Source organism: Pezoporus wallicus, unplaced genomic scaffold (genome assembly GCF_028554395.1).
Source record: "Pezoporus wallicus isolate ANWC-B61680 ecotype Strahan unplaced genomic scaffold, APGP_CSIRO_Pwel_v1 scaffold_11491, whole genome shotgun sequence".
NCBI classification, from domain to species: domain Eukaryota; kingdom Metazoa; phylum Chordata; class Aves; order Psittaciformes; family Psittacidae; genus Pezoporus; species Pezoporus wallicus.
In genome coordinates, this window is record NW_026642649.1 from 605,822 (window position 1) to 632,317 (window position 26,496).

Below are 26,496 nucleotides of genomic sequence, written 5' to 3' on the forward strand. Positions count from 1 at the left end.
TCACAGGAACTGAAGCAATCCCCACCAGGTTGAGAGAGAAGAGATAATCCTGTTCTGAAGCTCGCGTTGCAGGCGCTCTGCAGGCTGGTGTTTGGCCAAGAAGAAAAGGAAGGTGCGTTTCTCCTCAGGCAGTTTTTCCCAAATTCATTTCATTTTTGCATTCCAAAGCCCAAATGCTAAAAACCAGATAAACCTCACCTGAAAAACCAGGTCAAGCAGCTCCAAAATGAAACCCCGGTACACAGTCTCTTTTTCGGTACCCAAGCCGCCCTTGGGATTGGCTGTAGCTACATACACGATCCCTGTCCACCCACAAAGCCTTCCTCACTGGAACTGAAATACTTGAAGCGCCAGACAGCACAGGGGGTACAGAGGGGAAGGGTTTTGACTGTGTCTGTGCACACACCTGCAGCCAACACATCCCAGCCCTCAGCAGCCTCCTCCTGCCACAAGAGCCCCACAGGGGCCAGCCAGGCTCTACTCAGGAGCAGGGCAAAAGAGGCTGAGCACCTAAATACCGGGGTACCTCCCACAGCACTAACAACGTGCCAGATGCTCTGCTCTGGCATTGAAACAGCATCGGACCCAGCAGTGTTCCACCACAGAACAGTCAGGGTTGGAAAGGACCTTAGGATCACCCAGTTCCACCCGCCCTGCCATGGGCATGTCCAAGGAATTCGACTGAAGCGGCACTGGTGCATTTGTGTGGTTGAACCTAAGTCAGCGTTGAAACAAACTCACTTGGCAGACACTCGTGGTGGTTTGCGCTGTGACCACCTCCTCGGCTTGTGGAACTGAAGGAATTGCTTTAGGGCAGACAGTCAGCATAGGCTAAATCTACCTCCATCAACAGCTTAGATTAAGCCACTGGCCCTCAGCTGCGTTGGTCCAGAGTACGTGCGGGCACACATAGGCACAGGGTGCTGACAGCTTCACTTTGAAGGACACAAATCCCAGCTGGGCTGGGTCAGCCTGGAGAAGAGAAGGCTCCTGAAGGGGAGACCTGAGAGCAGCTCCAGTGCCTGAAGGGGCTGCAGGAAACCTGGAGAGGGGCTTGGGACAAGGGATGTAGGGACAGGCCAAGGGGAATGGCTTTAACCTGCCCGAGGGGAGACTGAGCTGAGCTCTTATGCAGAAGCTCTTCCCTGTGAGGGTGCTGAGGCGCTGGCACAGGGTGCCCAGAGAAGCTGTGGCTGCCCCATCCCTGGCAGTGTTCAAGGCCAGGTCGGACACAGGGGCTTGGAGCAAGCTGCTCTAGTGGAAGGGGTCCCTGCCTGTGGCAGGGGTTGGAGCTGGAGGCGCTTTAACGTCCCTTCAACCCAAACCAAGCTGGGATTGTGTGAATGCTGCTCCCTTTCCACACGGCATCTCCCTTTTCGGTAGCAGCGAGGCATCAGCCGCAGCCCCCACTGCATTATTTCATAGGTGCTCAGGGCTGAAGCCATGCTCTGCAGTTTGCTCAGTTACAGGGGTTCTCCCACAAGCTCAAACCCCAATCCATGAAAAGCTGGGCTTAACCTGATAATGCTCTACGGTGCCATGCACGCAGGTCAAAAAGCAGATGTCTCATTAAATAAGAACACTTAGGGGTTGCATGGATTGAATCTAAAACTAATCAAGTAAGTGAAAATATCTTCTTAAAACTACACTATTTCTCCATATTCCTCTGTAAAGGAATTTCAGAACAAGAGGAAAAAGGGAAGCCCATAACCCCGCTGAAGTTCAGATGCCACATATGGAGAAACACGAGAAGTACTACTCTCCAGAGTGACCGTATGTCAGCAGGTTCTATAGAACATAGCATGTCACACGTAAAATAGCAGAGGAAAAAGAACACATACATACTATGTACGTACATAAAGGAGTATATAAAAGCCTTGCTCGAAGTTTTATTTGGGGTCTGTTTATTTATCAAGCTGAGTCTGCAACACCAAAGGCCTCAGCCTCAAAGCTGCGATGCTTGGCAGAGCCCACAACACGAAAAGCCCACAGAGCTTTCGTCACGCCTGGCCCGGGGCAGAGTGCCTGGGTCTGCCCTATGCTCTGCGCACAACCACTGCTACCAGACAGGGGGAGAGCCCATTGTCAACTCCTGAGGCAGACAAAGGCTCAAGGAAGACTGCCCGTGCCTGCAGTATTCAAAGCTCCAAGTCTCTCACACAGCCCTTGAAAAGAGACTGTTCTTCCCCAACAAAAAAACCCAATTTTGTTTCTCCATTCTAAATAATAACTTAAGGACCGACCACGAAACAGCGTGGAAGCCCGCAGTTAAGCCAAGAGGATTTCCTACCTTAACTGTGCGATGCGGCAGTTGTCATGCCAGTTACTTTCAGTGGCAACGTTTACACACAGTTAATCTGCTCACTATTAGGGACAGCATCCTGTGGATTTCTCTTCCCGGAGAACAGAACATCATTACAGCAGCCTGGCTTTGGCAATTGTACTCACGAGCCCCACTGTCACCCAGGGCAGGGCTCACCACCGCCTACGGGGGGACACAAGAACAAGGCAAACACCAACCAAACCTCTGCCAAGACACTCCTGATCTGTTTCACAAGTGTACATCAGGTTTGTAGGTACTGTTGATCCCTATTAGGAAAGCTTATTCCTGGGCAGTGAGGGAACTAGTGAAACAGCGCTATCCAGGATGCCCCCAAAGCCCTCCGTAACAAGAAAACAGACTTGTTATGTGTCACCTAGGACTAACGCAGCAGTTACAGTATGGATGCAAATAAGTCCCATCTGCAATATTATATCTAGCAAGAGTCTCCACGCTCACAAGATGGTTTTATTCTCATTGAGTAGGCAGCATTTCCAAGCATCACACTGCTGCACGACACTGTCCAAGCCAGGTTTTCAACCAGGCAGACAAGTGCTACCATGAAAACACAGCAGCAACAAAACACAGCATGAAGAAGACACCTGGACAGTTCACCTTGTGTCCATGCTTTAGGGCCCGCTGACTTCCAGCTGGTGGAGCTGGACAAACATAAACCTACGTTATCTACCACCACATCCTGCTCCTTCTCAAGGTTCTGCCTTTACCATGCCACAGGCTGCTTTGCCCAAAACACATGCAGGAGGCTTGCATGGACCTCCACCTAAAAAGCAGGCCTCGAGCATTAACAGGGTCCTCTAAACCATGCAGAGGGATGAAGGCATGTGAATCTGCTTTAAAAATATACTATCAAAACAGTCAAGCCATTTACTCAGAGCCCTGCTGGAGAGATGCTTTGGAAAACTTACCAAGCAAAAGTAAGGTTTACTTTGCAATGCGCCTGTCTTATCGCTTTAATGATCTGTTATACCCAGCAAAATGCCTCCAGATTCCACTCACTGTAACTGGTCAGAATGGAATGTTTTCTTAACATATTTGAGGAAGACCCAGAAGCATTGGTTCCCATGGTTATAGCTCACTCAGCACTGTTCTTTAACCTTGACCATACAGCTTCCTTCAGACTCCTCTAACTAGGCTACAGAGCAACAGCCAGCCAGTGTAAAATGCTTCACATGTTTACACTGCTAAGGAATAGATCCTTGTTTCCATGCTATTATTTTATTACAGCTTCCTCCAAACTGACACAACACAAAAAACCAGAGCTATGGAATACACTAAGTTAGCAACCCCGGAACAGTTTCACACGGATGAGTCTGGGCAAGCAGTAAATAAGGACAACGTGACAGATAAGAGGGCTCATTCCTAAGTCATCAACTGAGGAAAGAGCAGAAAGATCCCTGCTGGCAGACCTCCCTTGATGCACTGATTCAATGTGCTACCGCAGCCAATACACACTAGGCATCATCGGAAGCGTACTGTGAACTAGGCAGAGGACACTGCTCTTGCCACAACACAAGAACTTCACATGGGGCACTGCGCAGTTCTGACCTTCACCTCTTAAGGAGGACACACCTGAGTCAGGGAAAACGCAGAGAAAGGCAGGTGAAAGGCTCACCGTGATTGAGAGCTCCCTCACCAGGCAATGTCTCCTCAGTTTGGGGGGACAAAGCCACAGGAGTGAATGGAGCACATTGAGCTGAATGCAGAACTGCTGTTACCAAACCCTCCAGGACGAGAACTAAGGGGTAGCTGATGAGAGCAGTAAGGGACCAGTTTAAAGCAGATGAAGAATATACCTCCTCATTCTGCAGGAGCTTGAACTTGCTGTCACGACAGGCAGTGAAAACAGGCAGCATGAGCAGGTTCAAGAAGAGATGAAAGAATTTAATGGCCTTTATATAGCATATTATATGGACTAAGTGTAGATGTAGGCTCCAACACCTGTAGTACAACGAATGTGAACGCATGTGGAAGCATGAAGCCACACTTCTGAATGACATTTGCTACTATTACAGCTGGAAACGGACCCCGAGGCTGGTTACAACGTTCTGCTGACTTGGGAGGAAATTAAAGTCCCTTTTTAGTCACCAAAACACTTTAATAAGCTGAGAGCTAAGAGCTACCGGTAATTATCAACACCGCACTGCTTGGCATGACGGGGCTGTGCTGGTTCAGAAGAAACACTGAGGCAATAAATCTTGTGATAAAATTCCTTTTCTGGGAAGCTGCTGGCAACAGGGTGAATGTCTCCTGGTCTTTCACCTTAGAATTTGATGCTTACAAAATCAAGTGTTGGTAACTTGGCTTAAGTCTCTAAAAAGAGGACATTTTCCTCATGCTGTTTATCTACCTTTACTCAAGGGTTACAGAAGCTAGTAAATAAACCAAGTTACACCAGTGGTATACCCAATCCAGTGCAACTCTACAGCCCACAGGAGGCACAGTTCTGCATGGGGGCTCCCAATACTTTCCTTGCATTGGATCTACCAAATTGCAGCAGCACAACCACCTGACCTTAAAGAAGTTACCACTTCTTCTCCCATTCATTCACAAAATGGAGGGGAAAAAACCCACCAAAACCGGGGTTTTCTTTAGTCAGACCCATGACTTGTGCTTACTTTCTGGCACTAGTAACTGGGATGCTAGTAAAGCAAAGAGAATGAAGCAATGGAGGAGTAAAAGAAAACCCAACTCTTTTTACTCCAGCAACCCACAGTAATACCAACTTGAGTGCCACTTAGACCACATCCAAAGAAAACATCCCTATTGAGCATGATTTCCTCATCTTCCAGTGGAGCAAGCTACAAGGACAACGTTACCGGGTACCGCTTGCCCTGCAGAGCAGCAGTGGCATTACACAGTGGGCAGACATCCACATGACACATTCAAGGAAGTCACACACAAGCTATTTTTAACTGGGATCAGCTCCCCAGTTCAAGCAAGCACACAGGCACTTGTACCAGTAACACGGAAGGGGTGGGCAGGTAACATGCAGCCCCTTCATCCTCTGATAAGTCAGAACAGAAGAGCTGCACCCTGCAGAATAAACACGAGGAAATGACAGCCTTAGCTGGGCTCCTGCTACTGTTGGTGAGATCATGTGGGGAAATCAGAACAGGGAACTGGTACGGACACACACACACAAAACAACAAGGACTGGCAAACTGAAGTCAGTTCTCCGATGCAGTTCACCCTACACATTCACCTGCAGCACCACTGAGGAGTCTGCAGCTCCTTAAGAAGATGCTGCTACTAAGAGAAACAGCGGAAGACCCAAGCCAAGGCTGTGGCTCACAGGGACTTTGGCCAAATCAAAGCACAGCTTGAGACCATAAAGGTAGTCTTGTGTTTCAGTCTCTTGCTCATTCCTACTATTGGTTTTATGTGGCATAAACAGTTGTGGACCTAGCTGATGAGCCAGCCAGGGAACTAAACCAATTGAAAATGTTATCATCTTGGGTTCTGGCCAGTTAGTAAGGTAAAAGACAGGAATAAGCACTATAGCATAAGCAGGAAAGCAGCTCATTTTGCAAGTACCACGTTTGGAACCACACTAAGACTTGTTAAAGGGGAAGCCTGAAGATGCTTGTGCTTCTCTAACGTGCACATCCTACTCCCTTGCCTATGCCCTTCCTCTCAGGCACAGAGGGACCACAGGCAAAACACCCCTTCTCCATCTCCAACTACAGCCGAAATGTCCCAGTGGGTTCATTCCACATCAGCCTAAGCAAGCTCCCCAAGCAGCTGAAGGTCATAACAGCTTGCAGCTGGTAAAACCAGCGAAGTTTCACTCCTCTTCCCACCCTTCCTTAACTTCTTCCTTCTCTGCAGGAAAACTGCACAAAGTGATCCCCCCTTGCCACCACCTCCAAAAGCTGTCCACCAAGTACCCTGTAGCCAGCAGAAATGGCAGATCTCTTGGGGAAGGGGAGAAGAAACCAGCACTGCCTTTTAGCAGCGAGCTACGTCTGCTCACCACACCTTGTAAAAGCACCCATCTGAACTGGCCGCTCCTTAAGCAGGAAGATGATTTAAAGAGCATTTTTCTGTTCAGGCAGAGCTTACAGGGAACTGTGTGCTATCAGCTGAAGCTGGTCACACTGTGCCTGGGCTATAGAGTACTTACCTTCAAGTGCTGAAACAGAAAGACAAACCTTATCAGAGCCTTCCCTCCCTGCTGATTACTCGCAAACTGACTTTGGGAAAATGAGCACCTACACAGCTTTGTAGAACCAGCACCTGCTGCATCTCATCAGCTCTGATGCAGAACTGAGGAGCCAAATAGAAGATATTGTCACACCAAGTATTGCAAAATGAGACAAACCACAAGAATTGAGCTGCTCGTGCTGCGGCCAGACAGTGTAAGAGGTTGACAGGGCACAATTACCTTCTTTGGGAAGTTTAACATAAACCTAAAGTCCTACAAAATGAGTCCTAAAACCTAGGACTGATTTACCAAGAGAAGGATGACCACTGAAATCAGCCCCAACAAAGCAGGATTGGAAGTGGATGTAAACTGCCGGAGGGGAGACTGAGATGAGCTCTTAGGCAGAAGCTCTTCCCTGTGAGGGTGCTGAGGCGCTGGCACAGGGTGCCCAGAGAAGCTGTGGCTTCCCCATCCCTGGCAGTGTTCAAGGGCAGGTTGGACACAGGGGCTTGGAGCAAGCTGCTCCGGTGGAAGGGGTCCCTGCCCATGGCAGGGGTTGGAGCTGGAGGAGCTTTGAGGTCCCTGCCAATACAAACCAGGCTGGGTTCTGTGACTTCATGTGCAGATATTCAAGTTTTACTTCTGTTCATACACCAGGGTCCGCTGGTTTTTACTGGAGTCCACAGGGCAGTGCCACCAGCATCCACAGAGCGGGCAGGGGCACGGCTGCTCTGGCTCCAGGTTAGGAATTTCTGCAGCTCTGTGCAGATTCATATACTCCAAACCTGAAGTTTATGCATATGAGGGAAATACCACATGTCCCATGAGTGGCTGAGAAAAGGGAAAGTCGGGCACGGTCTGGTCCAGGTGAACTCTGGACTGAAATCTGCCATTTATGCAGCATTACTGACAAATGTCTTACCAAGAGCAATGCAAAATGCCAACAGAGAGGAGCAGATCACTGAACACACTTCTCCAGCTCCCAGCCTTCATGCTACTTCGCATTCTCAGCTGCTTACAAAGTACCAGGTCCTTCAGTGAATAAGGATGTTTTACTTCCAGCTCACTGACGTTCAGCTAATCACTGGAAATAGATGAGCACTAAAAGGGTGAAAGAAAACCATGCCCAAAACCCCCCAACCCTACCAGTGGCTCATTTCTTGTCCTGTCATTTGCATACACTCCCACACAGGCAGCCTGCAACGGCACGGCACGGTGGAATTTCACATGAATATACAATTACAGGCTGTATTCAGCAAAATAGGTCACAAGCAAAAGCACCTTTGAGAAAGGACAAGCACCAGGAGCCTACCCAGGCTCCCAGCCTGGGGAAGTGGGGGGGAGTAGAAGGATGTCCCATCTGCAAACACAGCAAAGAGCTGAGCAGTGACGCTGGAAGTGAAGCAGGGGCAGGTCCCTCTGCAAAAGAGAACTAAAAGGCTCTCGGAGTGAATGGAGGGAACGCTCGGTGTCTGCTGCCCTCCACTTCATGCAATAGGCACAGAAGAATGAAAGGGAAATGTGGGAGTTGGAAAAAAGGAAGGAAAAAAAATCCACAGAGTCTTTGGAGACATCAAATGTATGAAACAGAACACAATGGAACTGTGAGGGAACAAAAACGGCTGCAGCCAATACACAGGTGAATGAGATGTCCTTGCTTTTAACAGGTAACATGAAAAACGGCACCGGTATGAGCCCCGCAGGCTGAGCACAGCTCGGAGCTGGCTCGCAAAGCCTTTTACTCCCGATGGCTGCCCAGGTGCAGAGTTAAGAGCTGCCACACTCAGCCTCCAGCAGTAAAGCCAGCCTGATTCTATTCTATGATTCTGCGAATACTTGTTCTTCCCAGCCCTATACTCCTGCAAGGACCCCTTGTTGATGAGCGCTGGGGGTCAGCCGACCTTCAGATGCGACACAGAGAAACAAGCACACGCAGACAGAAACGAACACCACCCCAAACAAACATTTCTGAGGGCTCACTATAACGTGAGCAGCGGGAAGGACCCAGCTCCTTCACAATCATTCTGGTTTTAGAGACCCAAGTGTGAGCTAACAGTGATTCCTCCCACACCCAGAGCCCAGCGTGGGCAGCTCTAAAGGAGCCAGACCTTGTCTGCAGGGATAAGGGACTGGGCATAGCCACCCATGTGCTGTATGAGCCACTCACAGCCGGTATCTATCCAAGCTGTGGTTTTCAGCTCGGGAGCACACACTGTACACAGAATTACACAGCCGTTTTCATGCTATTTCAGACCGGGTTGGGTTGGAAGGGACCTTAAAGCTCACCCAGTTCCAACCCCTCTCAGCACCCTCACAGGGAAGAGCTTCTGCCTAAGAGCTCATCTCAATCTCTCCTCTGGCAGGTTAAAGCCATTGCCCCATTCCAAACCCGAGCTCATCCAGGCTACAGTGTTCCTGAGTTATTACACCTGACGTACACAAGCATCTATGCAAGTACAAGCTGGACAGACTGAAGCAAGAGGGACCCTTTAAGTTCTCTATTACATCGTATTATAGTCTTACATAGTATTATAGTATTACAAATTAGTGTTATACTATTACATAGTACCTAAAACAACAAGATGCTGAACCAGAAGTCAGGCTCTTAGGTGCCTGATGTACCAAAGAAACGCCTCTCCACGCTAAGTAAGGCCTTTTAAACAAACGCACCTATGAATGCATGAAACCCCAAATACACCGTGACCAAAACCCAGGCTTGACCTTAGCACTACGCCCGCTTTGTTTCCTTGTTCACATAGCCTGTTATATTATTTCTCCATTTTATATTCCCACAACTCGAACACGTAACTATCGACTTCCAGGGCACTTTCACGGGCACAGACAGAGCCAAACGAGCAGCCCAGAGGAAGCACTCCTAACTGCATCTCCTGCGATAAGCCCTGTCCGTGGCAGGAACCCTCGCTGACTCCAGATTCATTGACAGACCGCCCTTACCCCGTCTGAAGCAGTCACTGCTGCTCCTCGAGAGGCACTTTTCCAAATGATACAGCCAGGAGAGAGAAAAAAACCCTACAGCAGGAAAAAACCCCACAGGACTGCTTGGGCGTTGTTTGCATTTCTGTGCGGTTAATCAGGAAATATAGGTCAGCTACGGAAGATAAAGAGTTCCGCACACGACAACCAAAACACAGATGCGCTGTTTGCCACCCGAACCCAAAAATATAATAGTGAGCCATGTGTTGACAGTCCCACATTTGTAACATTTTCCTTCAAAGTTTCTTCATTTACTGCTTTTCTTTCTGCTGACTTTAAACATGACACCAGAATGATCTTCCCTGGGAGGGTGCTGAGGCGCTGGCACAGGGTGCCCAGAGAAGCTGTGGCTGCCCCATCCCTGGCAGTGTTCAAGGGCAGGTTGGACACAGGGGCTTGGAGCAAGCTGCTCCAGTGGAAGGGGTCCCGGTTGGAGCTGGATGAGCTTTAAAGTCCCTTCAATACAAACCAGGCTGGCATTCTATGATACTTCCAAATGCATCTCTACCTGGAAGGCCACAAGCCAGCAGCCCCCAGGCTCTGCAGGAACATGACCTATACATCACGTGCTCCGCATCTGTACAGATGCAGAATCATTCTCTGAGAACAGTGACAAATAGTTCACAGACTCCCAGACTGGTTTGGGTTGCAAGGGACCTTAGAGATCCTCCGCTTCCAACCCCCTGCCATGGGCAGGGGCACCTTCCACTAGAGCAGCTTGCTCAAATTCATTAGAAGCTGTCGCTTGAAAAAGGAGCTCTGCTTATGGTCCTAGTAAGAGACCGATTAAAGGAACGCGGGCTTTAACAGTTGGTGCTGTACCTTCATTGAGGTGCATGTGTTTGTCCTCATGACTGGTGTCTGTCATGTCTTAATTCAGAAAGCAAAATCCTACCGCACACAAACGAGGGAAAGAATGCGGCAGGGTTCACCCTATATAAGCCTCTCTTCATAGCCGCCATCCAATAAGCAGTGACAAATAGTGAACAATATCTAATAAGAGTGGCAGACATCTGAGTAATACTGGTGGCATTTAGAGCTCTTCTCTCTTATTTATGTGACTCAGACACTCTGCGTATTTTCAGCAGGGAATAAACAAAGTCCTCTCCGCAGCACAACCCGAGGAGTTCTTGAGGACCATTTTCCACCCTCATTGGAAGTTAAGGGCAGGCAAAAACCATCACACTTCTTTCCATGTGCAGGAGGAAACATTCCTCTTCTCCAAAGCTGCAGGACCCTGCCCACCAAATGTGGAGATTCCTCCAATTCCATCGGGACAAACTCCTTCGAGAAGCCCCGGCGCCCTCTGAATCCTGGCTTTTTGGAAACACCCACTGTACAGCCAGAGTTTAAATGCCAACGGGCAAGTTCGGCTGCGTCTGGCTCACTGGGAAACCTTGTGTCAGACTGAGGGCAATTTGCAAAGCAGTCTTGCTATTTCGTTTGGGTGGAAACAAAACACAGCAATCACTTCAACAGCTTTCCCTGGGGGGCCTTTGAAGAGCCTGTCAATTGGAACTTGAAGGGAGGAAAAAACACAGGAGGGAGAAGGGAGATCCCAAACCAAACTGTACCCCATTGAGGAGGTTGCCTGGGGTGACAAACACTTAAATGGAAAGCTCAAACTGGCCTGCTAAGACAAATAAAAGCAGCACTATGTTATGAGCTGTCTTGCTAAATTTAGTCTTTCCGAAGGCTTAACTGTGCCTAAGTTCCCTTTATTTCCTGGGTGAGGGCAAGAATCACAGCAAGAGAAAAAAAGTTAGTTCATGTCTCAGCTGCATTTAGCTGTTCAGATCCTCAAGAACGCTACCATGCAAAACAAAACCAAAGGACTCTTCTGCTCCAGAGTAAGCCAAACTACACTGGTAACAAGGTCAGCAAGAAGCATGCGCATCCATGCAGCTGAGCTCAGATCTAGTTAGTTCAAAATCTGAGGGTAGGGAATCTGCACACTGACTTCAGCAGGTTTTGAACTGCGCTCTTTTCCCACTGCTTAGGAATTGTACCTCAGGAGCACCCCTGAGCACACTCCTCCAAAGAAATACATTTTTTCTTTCCTAATTTCAGCAGTTCTCTCAGTAATGCTAGGAATGAGAGTGCTCCTTGGTGTCATCCAGACGAGCATGTCCCGTTTAGACTAGACATTCCATTTTTATTACAGCTACAGCCATTTCCCTACTCTCTGCTGAAGTCATTGCATCACCCCATGAATCACATATTAACTCACTATCTGGGGACCAAAAACACAAGCCAATGTCACATACAGAACTGGAAAAGGATTAAGAGAGCAAGCAGGAAGGAGCAGCAAATACTACACAGTGACTAGAACTTATCTACCTGATCAGCCAAAGAGGGAGGTGATGTGCACTGAAGGCCATAGAATCCCAGACTGGTTTGGGTTGGAAGGGACCTTACAGCTCATCCGGTTCCGACCCCCTGCCACAGGCAGGGACACCTTCCACTAGAGCAGGTGGCTCCAAGCCCCATTCCACCTGGCCCTGAGGTCTCCTCAGAGTGCAAAGAACCCTTCACGTTCACAGATTTCAGTTTCCTGCACTCCCCTTGCCAGCAGAACACTAAACATGCACAAATACCAAAGCTGAAGGGCTCAGTGCTGAAGCCTCACACTCAGGTGTGAAGGCCTTGGCATGTTCAAACTTAAATTGCCTTTCCAAACAGAAGAAATCAGTGCCAACCCATTAAAGCAGGTCTCCCAGTCCCTACCTTCTCAGTATCATCGCATTAGGGACAACACTCTGTATTTTTATACATTTTAATTTAGAGTAAGTTATTGTGGCAAACATTTTAATAGGCTATGCGAGATTGCATGGAACGATTTACCTACCTTCTCTGTGATGTAGAAATTGGAACTATCAGCATGCTGCAGCGCAAACTGATCATGATTTGCAAGAGACCACCTTAGAAAGATGAAAATACATTAATTACAAAATGAAAACTTAATACTGGGGAAGCACCCTTTAGATAACTGTACTACAAACACACACACGCAGGTCATTCCCATGTGCTTCTCATACTTTTCCATAGTCCCAAAGTTTAAGATAAAAGCATGCTTACGAAAGGAAAACTGCAGTACAAATACATCCTATACATTTTTCCCTTTGCATACCTGAAACAAAGCCCTAAACTTGGCCATGGTTGAGAAAGAAATTCCATAACAAATACCTTCCTTCCAAGGAAGAAGGGAAAGGGGAAGAAGGGGGAAGGGGAAGAGAAACTACTTTGTCTCTACAGTGACACTTCAGTGCTCCAAAAATAAGCTGATAATGATCTGATATTCATTCCAGATCTATAAAAACCAGCAAGGATAATTTTTGCTTGCAGTAAGCAAGATCATTAAATCACTAAGAGATACAAAAGTAATTTACAGCACCAAGATTTTGTGCTAGTTTATACGACACCCAATGCATGTAGTGTTAAGCTGATATATTACACTGCGCATAAAATACCACCTAACTCAGCGGCAATTGGATGAATATTAACCAGCCTCTCCTGGGGGGCAGCACTTGCTTAGAACAGCATTTTTATCCCCAAAGCTTAACACAGTAGAACTAAAGCAAGATAATTCTCTTAGCCAATTGTCAGCTCCTACTGCAGGACTTGTGATTAACCTTTCGGTGTCGTGTGAGCAGCCACATCAACTGGACCAGTTTGCAGTAGCCACTAGACCCCATGCTTGAAAATCAAAGCCACAGTCATCAGTGCTTTAGTTCCTTAGCCCATGAACTGCAGGGACCACAGGTGTTCACGTGAGTGGGTAAAATGCACCTCTGTGCAGAAAGGCAACAGTCTAAATGAGTCATCCACATGATGGAGCTGCTTTTTTACATGCTCATCTGGCATGTAATTGATCTGAAATGCATGGCAAATTCAAGGTCTGAAGATAAAACAGCTACAAGGTTTAAGGAGCTAATGACTAGGCATATCCAGACTTTGAGCTGTTAAACCAACCAGGAGATACTAAAGTGGAATAGTGTAAGGCAGAACTTACCCATCGCAGACTTCTTTTATTATTGAGGACAGTGGCTTTTTCTGGTTAAGACAAAAAAAGAAAGAAAAAAAACTATCACCAAACTGGAGCAAGCCCTGAGCTCTTAAAATATGGTTCCAACACCGCAAGGAACAGAACAAGTCAGTAGTATTTCATTTGTTAATATCAAGTTTGATAGGACCCCATCATTTCCTGCTGCTTTGGTCTGATACTCCACAGAAACAGCAGTTCTACACACCAGCATGATGGCATTATCAGCCCTTTTTGTCAACATTAGCCCATATGGCATCAACTCAGCTTCTCAACTGAGAAATCAAAGGGTCTTTTGTGTACACGGCATCCCATTACCCCACAGAAACACAAGATTTAGACATCAACATGAGCATTTTCCAGGCATGACATCTGAAGCAAGACATTCAGTAGTTTTAAACCTTCTTTTGTCCCTTTCAGCTATGGCAGGATGATGACACTGATCCTCTCTTCTAAGTACACATACACAAGTTCCCCTCCGATAAAACACCAGCTGGAAGGTGTTAAGATCTCACATGTATCAGTTCTGCTTTATTCTCTACATCTGCCAGCACAAGCATTTGGGCTGACTGAAAACAGCTCTGCTGCTTTGGGTCCTAAAATAGAAGGAACAGTTTCATTTGGTGATGTTGCAACGCTCTTAGCGCTGTTATAAACACAGGGTGCACACACAAGTGTTCTTAGAACATTGCTGGCTAACAGAAAATGCATTTTTAGATCCCAAAACATAGATGAAGTTGCATGGCAAAAAAAAAAACAAACCCAGACCGGATTCCACCAGCTGGGTGACTGCTGAGCCCTCCTTCCCCAACACTGAGGGACTACACAGTGTCACACAGACGCTTTGCTTTGTGAGAACCCCCTGTATCACCTAAGCTGCACAGGACCCTCTCTCTACTCGCTCCCACTAAGCAGCGGGTCCTTTAAAAGCAAACAAAATACACAAACCCCACCACACACCAACAGCGTTGTCAAAACAAGCTGCTTCCCTTGAACGTCTATAGAACACGATTAGGCTAACCATTAACTCAGCAGCAGCTTTTGTTATGCAGAGGGAGAATTACTTTTCACCTTGGATTTGCTTTCCGAACTGCATCACAGCCAGAAGGCCAGAGCCGGGACTCCCTGGTCAGGTCAGGGTCAGGAAAGGAGTTGTTATTTCAACAGGCAAGTCAACCAAGCCAGTTTATAAACAGGCAAAACCATAACACAAACCCATTTCAACCAAGCATAACACAAGACTGCTTTAGTCAAACATGAACGAAAGCATCTGCTGAAAAGATCCTGTCCCCACTTAACACACTGCTTCAGCCCTCGCTCTCCATCCTTCCTCTTTCACTGCCATCACTGTGCTCACAGAACCACCCAGATAACCCACACCAGGGAACGGGATCAAACTAAAGACTGGCCTAATAAAAGGAAAACAATAAACAGCTTTCACCTGGGTTAATCCCCTCCCCGGGCTCGCTGTGTACCTACATGACCAGAGAACAGGCAAGCATGGAACTGCTCCCCTCTGCAGCAGCCGGAGCCATAGCCAGCCTGGGAAGCAGATCAGGCAGATGATATGGGAAAGAAAAAGAGTGTTTTCCTCCTCCCCATCTCTCAGCCCAACCAGTTCCTCAGTCTGCATCCCTGAGGTTCATGTTCAGCCGGTCTGACCTCCTGTCCTCCTCCCTGAGCGGGTCTGTAGCCTCTGTGAAAGCAATCCCTGCTTCCACCTCTCCACCTCCTTTCTGGGGAGGGATAAGGGGGAAGGAAGCACAGGTGGTGCTGATGACACTGATTTGCCATACAGTCTGCAGGTGTGCAGCTGCTAAGCTGTCACCCTTTCTCCCTCCCCAGGATGCTACTGCAGGTCCCGCTCCACCATTTACCTATTTTGACAAAACTTCTACCTGGCATATTGATTCCTTTCATGTAAAGCAAACTGGTATCAGCAAACAGATTTGACACAGCAGAGGACAGAAAGGGTAACTGCCTCTCCCGCCCATTATTTCTCATAGGAACTACAGTTTGCCATCAGGAACTATGACAAAAAGACACTTTAACAACCCCACTGGCAGTTATCTAAACACTGGGGACATTGGACACAGCTACTTCCTAAATCCTCTACACCATCAGCTTTTATGTCCTTACCCAGTCCTACACATCTCCCTCTCCCTTTTCCTATTCCACACCACCTTTCCATTACTATATACTATAATAACTATAACCTGCAATTAAAAACTTGGAAAGAAAACTAAACGAAACCACAACAAACCAGCTGGAACCTGTAAGGGCCACTTAAAAAAGGCAAACCACACTGGATCTTCAGTAATGCAGATTATTACCACTGCAATCCTAGTAAACTGCAGCTCCGATCCATCCCTTGGGCTGCACTCCCCCTACAGATGAGGGAAAAAGCCTATTCCCATTCTCTGCAGGCCCTCTAAGGACATGTGCTTGTTTTTTGCCTGATGTCAGAAAGAACGGACTCGCTGCAATGGTTTTGTTATTTTAATCCTCACTAAATGATGTTTATGGAAATTTACACACTAGCTTTGCTGCAATTACAGGTCTGAAAAGCCAAATTCACCTTATTAATGAGTGTACTTCAAAGAGCTCCTCACAACCAGACAGCCCTAGAGTATTTCAATGTTTTTCCTTCATTGAAATGAAGGGTTTGTGCATTTTATTCTTGGGTTTAGGTTTTTTTGCCTGTGTCCTCCCCTTTTATCCAATCTCCTTCCCTACACTAGTGAAAAATCACACAATCCCAGCCTGGTTTGTGTTGAAGGGACCTTAAAGCTCCTCCAGCTCCAACCCCTGCCACGGGCAGGGACCCCTTCCACTGGCAGGGACCCCTTCCACTAGAGCAGCTTGCTCCAAGCCCCTGTGTCCAACCTGCCCTTGAACACTGCCAGGGATGGGGCAGCCACAGCTTCTCTGGGCACCCTGTGCCAGCGCCTCAGCACCCTCACAGGGAAGAGCTCCTTCCCTTTTTAAATGACCAGCTGAGATTCACTGCTGCTCCTTTCCCCCCAGCCTCCCCCCCTTGTTTTCTGACAGTGACTGGGTTATGCTTTCCCTGGCTGACACCTTTTAATGACAAGCAACAAGGAAACCCTTAACCCTTGCTGTCCTTAAGCCTATCAAGCCTATCAGAGAAAAACAGCAGATGCAGCACATCTGTTAGTGGAAAACACTCCGCATTTAAAACAAAAAAGTCTGTTCTTGGTCTGTGCATCTGTCAAAAAGCAGAATCTCAAGCCAGTAAATACACCATTCTGTCTCTAATTAATGCCACCATTCCACCAGCAAAGCCTGTAGTGCAAAAGTCATTTTTATGGCTATTAAAAAACAGAAAACCACCTCTTTTCACAGTCAGTGGAGGATTCATCTGTTACGGCCACACACCCGGGGCTACAGAAACAGGAGCAGGGCTGCCCGGTGGCAAGCACCAGATGCTGGGACACCTGGGTCCTCAACTCATTACTTCACCAATGGCTCCTCTTGATGTAAGAAGCAAGGAATTCTCCTGTAAGGAAGGTACTAGAGAGCTCTGGGCTTCCTCAGCCTGCTCTGAGCCACTTTGGGGAACAAGTCCCTGCATTGACTCCAGTAGAGTCTTAGTGATACCAGACTTGTTTATTAGGCATTGGGCATCTGCAGAAGATGGAAAAGAGGATTTCCCTAACTCAGGGGTGCACCAGAGGGAGGGAGTACCTGAAGAAGGGGGACACCCCAACACTGCAGTAACAGAGGCCATAAAACCCAGCCAAGGCCAGGTCAACACCAAATAACACATCATAAAGCACCCTAGGGTCCTACAGCAGTGGATTACAGCATGTCTGCGTGCAACACACTCGCACCACATATCTGAAATACAGTTAAAATACAGTCTGAAATACAAAGTGGGGCTTTAAGATGTGGCTCTTCACTGGGCCACTTTATTAGGTGAGAATTCCTTTGCAGACTGAATGAAGAAACCCTAAACCCACAGCTCAGGACTGACACGCTGCTGGCCTGCCAGGGGAGAAAAGTCTATGTGAAGGCACAAGCATTTGATGGGGGGGGGGGGTTGGTTAGTATTACTTTCTTTTGTACTACAATCTGTGCATGTCAAACCCCAGAATCTCAAGCCGGTAAATACACCATTCTGAAATTTGCAAGGAGAACATAATTCATCCTAAGATGCGCCTGGATACTCCAGCTGGCCACAACGTGAATGGAGCACCTTGTAATTAAATCATTGGTTTTTAACTCCAGGAATCTCATCATTACACACTTCCTTTAGACACAGCAGAACTCACTTTGAAGAGATGAGATACCTGCTGTTTCCTAAGAACCTTTATGGATGCAACCATCTAAAAGTCATGTTCAGCCTTCACCTTCAGTACCATCAGCTGCAGGAAGCAAAACTCAGGCTCCAGTGGGGAGGCTCTGGAGACCAATATGGGGATAACAAAATCAGAGCCAGAAAATAAACCCGCATAAAAACCTAAACAGCAAAAAAACCTCAAGGAGAGAATGAAGTGTTTCATCCCTTCCCTAAAACATTATTTCCTGACTCTCCTTTATGCTGGAGATCAGGAACGCTGGGACACTCAAGTGCCTCCTGGCTCTATTTCCGCTTCCATTAAAAAGCCATGTGCCACTTTCTTTCCTCTAATTAAGCAGTTCACAATCCCTTTTGAACTCCATCTCTCCCCACAGTCTCAGAAACACTGTGCTAAATCAATTAAGAACCCCCAAGGGTCCAGGTTGAGGTCTGAAACCCAAAACAGTTTGCAAGTTCCCTTCAGAAGAATCTTGCCTGCTTTCCTTTCCACGTGCGGTGAAGTACAATGGCCTCTCTGGAGGAAAACGACAGCACAAGGACATTTATAGCAGAAGAGAAGAGACAACTTGAAAGACACTCTTAAACGATGAACTTACTGATCGAATCTAAACCTTAGAGAAAGCATTAATGCAAACCAGCCCGTGGTGCCTCCAATATGCTGCATCAACATGAACTTGTCACCTGCCACTGCTCCTGTAAATCCTGCCCGCTGTACTCGGTGTGTGCTTCAAAAAGAAAACAGCTTTTTTCTCTTTCCTTCCTTTTTAGTTTGGCTAATGCAAAGATTCACATCTGTTAATTTAATCTCTATTTAATGATCTCATGGATAAAAGGAAACCTGGAGGAAGAGACGGCGCAGCCAAGTTTAATTACAAACTGTTCCTTTCTGCAGGAACAGTGTTTCCTTCCAGTGGTGAGCAAGTTCACCCTGGTAGTGTACAGAAATCTGGGGTTAGTACAACTTGTGCTAATACACAGGAGTGGATTTAAATGGGATCAAACCAGTTATTGTACCCAAATTTCACACAATCCCAGGCCGGTTTGTGTTGAAGGGACCTTAACGCTCCTCCAGCTCCAACCCCTGCCGTGGGCAGGGACACCTTCCACCAGAGAAGCTTGCTCCAAGCCCCTGTGTCCAACCTGCCCTTGAATAAGTCTCTCATTACCTTCACAGGGAAGAATTCCTTCCTAATGTCTATTCTGAATCTACCCTCTTCCAGTTTAAAGCCATTCCCCCAATACCCGTCTTGTGCCTCTCCTGGAAGCTGCTTCCCCTGCAGCAGGAACAGCGAAGCTGTAAATCCAGAGTATCCAGGTAACCTAACCCAGCACTGGCTTACCTAAAATAATTTGTGCTGTGAAAAAACCCAACAGCTGAGGATGAGTTATACATAATGGGCACAAATTAACGCATGCAAATTTCCAGCTCAGCACAAGAAACAACGTCCTCGTACGAAATGGGCTATACCTGGGAGAAACAGGAGTGGACACTCGAGCCAGCATCCTGCTTCACGTGTGCAGAGCCCCTGCAGCTCTACTGTTAACATCTTCCGGAATCATCAGCCAGAAGACTGGGGAAGTGAACAGTCAGCATCTACCAATGCACCCCCAAAAACCTCCCCAATAAGATCCCAATGCAAATTCAGACACCAACCCATTCCCATTCCTCCCCTGACATGACAGTACAATTTATAAGTGGAAGATCATCACTAGACCTCCGCTCTTAAAGTCATAATCAAATCTTTTCATGAACAACCAATTCTGACCACAGCACTAATACTGCCAGCAGGGACTTCTGCAGGGGGAGGCAAGGTAGAGGCTATTTCCCAAGTTTAGAACTGAGGAAAGTGATGGAAACGAAAACACAACCCCACAGAAGTATCCTGGAAGAGAGCAAGTGAATTCAGCCAAGTGCATCTCTCAAGGAGAAAGCAGAAAGTACTTTAGCTTGCACAAAACCCAGCTTTAATGCCTGCAGGCAACAGCCAGTTGCTAAGTTTACTGCAGCTTAATTGCTCCCCACCTGGTACAGAGAGGGCAGTAAATAAGGTGCAGTTCTGCCCTCCTTCATTAAAGCAACTTTCCAGGGAAAAAGCAGTTGTCAAACAGTCCATGGCAGTGAATGAGGGAAGGCTGGGCACAGAGGCCAGCTCCAAAAAGCGCTTAATTGTACATTAATTGTGCAGGCAAAGAGCCTCCCAACTCAGTGAGACCAGTTCTGCATGGTTCAAGTTAAAACTGCCACCGATGAAGCCAGGCTGACAAACGTCACGGGAAGCCTCAACTATAAAAAGCTGCACCTCATGAAGTCCAGGCTGGCCCAAGTCATGCACCCAAAGGGGAAGTTTTGAATGCAAAGTTTAATAGCATATGGTGGGAAAATAACACCCTTTGCAGGCCCAACACAAATATGCACATACAGAGCAGGTGAGCTGGGATACTGTGCAACTGCCTATAAATAGCGACCAAGCGTATACAGCAAGCAAGCTAAAAGGTAAACACCCAGATTTCCCCCTGATCTCTTCGATGGTATTTGTAATTCAGGATTTGGAATGGCCCCAAGAACCCTGGAAGAACTTGCATCATGCTGCAGTGAGGGGGTTTCTGTTGTTCTTTTTAAAGTAATAGCACAGTGCTGTTCTTTTAAATCTGGTTCTTGATGGTAAAGGCTCAGAAAGGGGAAAAAGACAGGAAGCAAAGTTCTTAGGATTTTATGAATATATGTCAAATGGTGCTTGAATGAGCAGTTCCCACCCGGGAGACAGGCACTGCCTGCAATGTCTGGTCAATGGGCAAGTCATTTCTCTTGTTTGCCTTCCTTTTGCCTCTTCCCCTTTATCATCTCCAACAGCTAGCCATCTGAGAGATGAATCATCTCCTCCACTACAGCTCTTCAACTAAATAGATGTTTTAAAGGGAACAGATTGGGGAAAAGTTAGCAATTAAGTGAAGCAGAGACAGAGCTGTGTGTTTAGAAGCATGTATCACCCTGCATGTTTTCAGAGCTCATGCCCACATCGCTCCCATCCCTGAAAAAGGCAAATGCGCAGGGTTTTATTATCAGTATTATTAGGAAGGGACGTTTCTTTCCCCATCTTCCTTTCTTGTCATGGTTTTCCATGTCAGAAAGGTGAGGGATGAGACTGTCAAACTTCATCCCCCCTTTCTCCCCACATCAGGAGCAGGCTGCTGTTAGGCTTCTCACTTTCAACATTACTTTCCCTCTTCCTCCTCCTCCTCCTCCTCCCTGTAAAGTGGCATCAAGAAAGCCTGCAGACAACTTGTCAGGATGGGTTGGAAGAGATCTACCCAATATAAGTCAGCTTTGATCTTTCTTTTCTCCTGTTACATCTCATCTAATAAAGGTAAAACCAAGGCTCCAGGGCAGTAGCTAATATTCAGATAAGGGTTTTTTTGAGAGTTACTTAGAGCCATTTTGTAAAGTAAACCCAGTCATTTTGGTATTATTTTACTGCTATTTGGAAGGAGACTGCATCATATTTGTTCACTTTTGTACTCGCTGTACTCGGGAGCGAGAAGCTGTTGTTCATTGTGACTAACACGCATCCTTCCCCGAACACAGCGTGCACAGTGCCGAACATTTGTTATATAAGAAAGTAAAACATCCTTCATTGCAGAAGGCAGGAGATCTGTATCGGTAGATATCTGCTTACTAAGGAACGTAACGCAGCAAATGGAGAAGCTTGGCGGGTCTGGAAATCAAACTCCAAAGTGCTAAGAACCGCTTGGGAATCGCCTTGCGCTCTAAAGGGGCTTCCAGAGTGCCTACAAATCACACTGCTCTTACTCCAGCCACCCTCTAGCACCACGTTTCCCCACAGTTCCTGCAGGAATCTCCTAGGCAGGTGCCACCAAAGGGTTAACCAGAAGGAAACGATTGCACTGCACCAAGAAATGAGGACCCCATTTCAGGAAAACATTTTCAGCATCAATTCCCATTTTCTCCTCTCCAATAGAACTTTCTAATGTGCTTGGTCCCCCGATACGCCAGGGTCTAAGCGTGTTATGAAATGCTTCCCTGAACTCTCAATACTATTTCCAGGACTCATAATTATTCCGAACAGGTACCAAGCTGTATGATTTCAAAACATTATGGGTAAGCTGTTTAATATTAATGAGGTTGCTTTTAATATGGATGTATGGGCCACAAAAACAACCTCAGAGAAGTCCAGGACCTAAAGCACAGCACTTCTGTAACTTGATTTGGTTTGTTCCGCCCCCACAACTCTCCCCCCACACATCCCAGATTTCCTACAAACACTCTTTAATTCATCCTTTTGAATCTGACAGCTTCTATATACTGCCTCCAATCAGTCCATAGGGTCACTGCATTAGAAACAGCCAGCTAAACAGGACAACCCCTGCGAGTCCTGTACGGAACAGGCGGCATCCTCCTGCTCACAGTGCACCACCGCTTAAGTTCTAAAACCTGCACTTGCTGCAGCCGTTTGGGATGACCCTACCCCAAAGACAAAGCACCGACTAAAAACGCTACGACCTTCCACCAGAGGTAACAACATCCCCCCAGTTCTGCAGCTGAACACAGGCACAGAAGTGTTAAGTGGGTCACGCAGGCAGTAAATGCCTTCTTGATGCAGCTGGTTTAAAAGAACAAGCAAAGAAAAAAACCCCACAGCAAAACCATTAAGCAGGAAGAGAGGAAAAGGGTTGCACCCCTTGTAGAAACCACACAAGCACCCAAACACATACGTGTGCATCTAAGTACAGACAAATGCAGAGACAGGCGCGCAGAGAACTTATTTACACGCAGGCCGGCCAAACACACACGAACACAGGCACTTACTTGATCTATTTCCATTAATTTGGGGAAGGCACCCGGCCACTCAATTGCCACCTTCACTATATCAGCAGGAGGGGGCATTGCGACGCTGCTGCTGCTGCTGCTGTTCGGAGCCAGTACCGCTGGATACCAAAATGCTGCAGTGAGGTTCTCTCATTCACACCTGCAGGGAGAAGGGGAAATACAAAGAATGAAACATGAAGGCAAACAAAAACGCAGCAGCTCGGACCCAAACTCCAGCGCTGCCGCCTCGGCTCCTCCGGCTTGCCTGGCTGGGCAGGTGCATGCGGACCTAGGCGCGCGTGGACGGCGAAGAGCAGGACGGCACATCTTAGAGAAGCAAGCACAGGACACAGCACCACAACACGCTGCACAGCTCGGCAGCCTGTTGGAAAGATGGCTGAAGCGCTGGAACGCACGGTGAATAACAGGCATGCATTAGATTTAAATAGAGAAACTATTTTTACATGTTGTTAAAACACGCTGGTGCGGAGAAAGCAACAAACTGGAGGAAGCTCCGGTTAACAGCGGGGCTGCTGGAGTCCCAGGGAGGGCGACCGAATGGGTTAAAGCTGTAACCTGGTGCTTTAACAGGAGAAGAGATTGCTGAGGAAGTTGTGGCCAGGAAACACTGTTTCTTTTAACTATAGCAATGATCTTCTGGGTGTTCACAAATAGATCGCTGCACTATAGCAACCAGGATGTCAGGAAGAAGGCAGAACACACAGCAGTTTCCACATATACATACACACACAGAGACATCCTCACCTAACGGGTCCAGACGTACCCATATATAAATACTTCCTTATGGTAAATCTCAGACCACGAGGGTATCGCAGGCATTCATAACGACAGAATCAGCTACAGAAAGCATCATAGTTCTGCAAGAACATGAATATCGGCGTCAAAGGATATGAGCATCAACGGGATCTCATGTCACACAGCTCAGGCTGCGAATTCAGGGGAAGCAGAGGAAAGGGGAAGAACTGAGCCCTCGGGTTGGGCAGAATTTGAGTTCTGTCTCTTTTGGCTTATCAAAGTTTGTAAGCTCACAAACAGCAGGAACAAACCACCCCAACACCAACGCAGGTTTCCCAGCCTCTCCAGCCTTGCACATAAGCCTTGCTCACCCCTCTCCCAGCAGGACAGCCACTCAAGAAGCTAAGATCCCAAGCACAGAACCCACACGCCCTGCTGCAGATGGGGATGCTCCTGCTTGCTCTGCCTCATCCTCTGTGCCGAGCACAGCGGCTCCCCTGCTGAGAGCCAGCACGTGTGACAAACCCAGAGAAGCTGCAGAAACCCCCAGAAGCGGGAGCAGTCCCACTTCTGCTTAGCAGAAAAGAGAAGGAAGTGGTGAAAGCACGGACACAAGCCTGCACAGATACCCCCTGAGAGAGCTACAGCAAGAGACGGGCTGGCAGAATGCACCAGGCACCCAAAAGCCACCAACAGGTACAGGAAAAAGAATAAGAGGCTTGGACCACCTTCGGTTCCTGCTTCAACTACCCCAGTCTAACAACCCTTCTCCAGCTGCAGAACTCAGACCAGCATGAAGACCACCACCAAACCATCCCCTTATTAAGAAGTTTTGTTCCCTTATCTCATACTACTTATAAATGAGTTGGTCCAGCCTTCCTGTATAGGGCTCTACCTTTCCTTTTACTGTGTCCCATCTGGTCTACTCTTGAAAAGGCTCAGTGCCCCAGGTTTGCAAGCCCTGCTACATTCCACACAGGGCTCTCAACACACGCTGTAAAAGCCATTTATGAACTTTAACACCGCAGCAATTTACTTCCAACAATGCCAGCTGTGATGCCGACAGGATCACATGTCACCACGAAGTGAGGCGCAAGGCAGTAAATAAGACAATGGACGGTCTGTAAATAAGACCGGATTGCAGGAAGTGCCTGGAAAGACTAAACAATGTCATGAAAATTTGGTAGATGTTACAGCGACAAGGAATAAACACACTTTAAAGCACACAACTGGCTTGCTGGCCATTAAGAGTAGTCGAGACGTTCACTTTCGGCCCTGTTTTCCCTCGCAGAGCCTGAGCGGATGCAGAGCTCCTGTCCCTTCTCCCTGGACACCTCAAGCTCCCGCTCTCTGCATCTCCTACAGGCACTCCCCTCCCTGCACTGACTCAACTAACCAGCAACAAAGGGACTTCTGCTCATCCGGGTTTCACCACGTTCAAGTCAAACTGCTTCCCAGAGGTGGCACACTGTGATGGGCAGCAGAGCAAGGCTTGCTGGCAGCAAGGAGCTGCCATCAATCCACCTCAACAGCCAAAAGAGAATGAGACATTGGCACCTCCTTGCTGCCATACTCACGGTGCCGGTGTTTCCCAGTCCTTGGCAGTCTCAGCCTCAGCAACATTTTGGTATTAAACACTTGGTATTAAGCACTTCAGCGGAGCTGGGTGACCCAGTGCCAGACTGACAGGCTTCTCTCTGTGTGCATCGCATCCTGGCAGCAGGGGCACTGGAATCCTCAGCCAGAGCCTTGCGTTTACTGGCCACAACACAAAGTGCAGCAGCTCCTTCCAGACAAACTTGACTGAGGATCACTTCAAACGAGCAACTCCCCATTTTCAACAGTTTTATTCCCCCATCGTGTTTCTTCTAGAGTTTTCATAAAAAACAGGCCACGTACCCATACAGAGAGAAGGGAGAGCTATTAGAATCCACCTGATAGACGGTCAAGCGTGTTTTCTTTGACTGGGAAGACAGGGAAGCAACTCGGAACACTGTCACCTCTTATCATGAGGCACAGGGAAGGTAACGCGCAGCCCAGTAGAGGTTAGCCAAGGCCAAAGCTCACAATGCACACTGAAGAGAAAAAACGCTGATTCACAACCACTGGCCATGACTACTAAAGCAAAACAACATTACACAGCAATGTATTCGCAGAAGACTTCCATTCTCACATCAAATGTGGGCATTAACCCTTACTGTGCTGCAGCAAACTGAAGTCCCAGTCTTAATGAATCACACCACAGGAAAGGAAACAGTTTAAGAAAGAAGAGTCAAGGGAAAGTTGATGGGAAGTTAATCAAATTCAGCTATAGAAACTAAGCATTTGCATTCCAAAGCAAAGTACAAGAGAAGTCTGCCACAGCGTTCAGAAGACAATTTCAATGCGACTAGCTTTAATGCAGGCTAGCACAGATCTCCTACATAATTATAATTATTAATATACGTATGCTTTTACAGTCATAAAACACAAAGCGAAGCGACAGATCTTTAACTAATACAAATGGATGCAAGTTCCACTTCTCCCACGAGAAGACCAACTCGGAGACATCAATGTGGTCCGGATGCTGAAAAGCTTACATAAAATCATCACCACGTTCCTTCCTCTTGCTCAGTGGACATCTTAGCCAAATGTGCTGACTTTTTCCTTCCTCGTTTATAATCCTATGAATCCAGTGCAGGATCCAAAAGAGCATTCAGTTTCATTCTACCTGTGTGGCAACGCCAGAAACAAGCCGGGGCTCTTTAAGTCAAAACAGATGCTTAGCCGTCATCACCAAATTAGGTCTGCAAAGCAAGTTCTGCAATCTCCAGTGCTGACAATTACAAATGACCTACCATTTCTTTCAGTGGCACACAGTGTGTTAGACACCGCCGAGTGAAATAAGGAAGGCACAACCCCCGGTGTGAAACGCTTCCAATTTAGTAAGCAATTTTCATGATGTGAATGAAAGAACTAGAACCGATCCCAGCTCCTTTTTGTCACGCCAGCAGCAGTCAAGCAATGAAAAGGATACGGACATCAGTCACTAAAGGGTCCAGGTTATGGAGTTTTCTCAAGTGCAACAACT

At 47.3% G+C, this 26,496-nt stretch overlaps 1 protein-coding gene across 2 annotated transcripts in view; it reads right to left on the bottom strand.

Annotated features, from left to right (window-relative positions):
- ELMO1 (engulfment and cell motility 1) overlaps positions 1-22,802 on the bottom strand; it is a 222,404-nt gene extending 199,602 nt beyond the window's left edge. The window contains exons 1-3 of one of the 2 annotated variants that reach the window (XM_057431309.1): positions 22,671-22,802; positions 13,492-13,532; positions 12,328-12,400 (exon numbers count right to left, since the gene is read on the bottom strand). In XM_057431309.1, the coding sequence (XP_057287292.1) occupies positions 12,328-12,400; positions 13,492-13,532; positions 22,671-22,748 (192 nt within the window). In that variant the 5' untranslated portion in view covers positions 22,749-22,802. The remainder of the gene's footprint in view (positions 1-12,327; positions 12,401-13,491; positions 13,533-22,670) is intronic. The other variant, XM_057431311.1, reaches the window with a different exon arrangement.
- Positions 22,803-26,496: the final 3,694 nt, after the last annotated feature.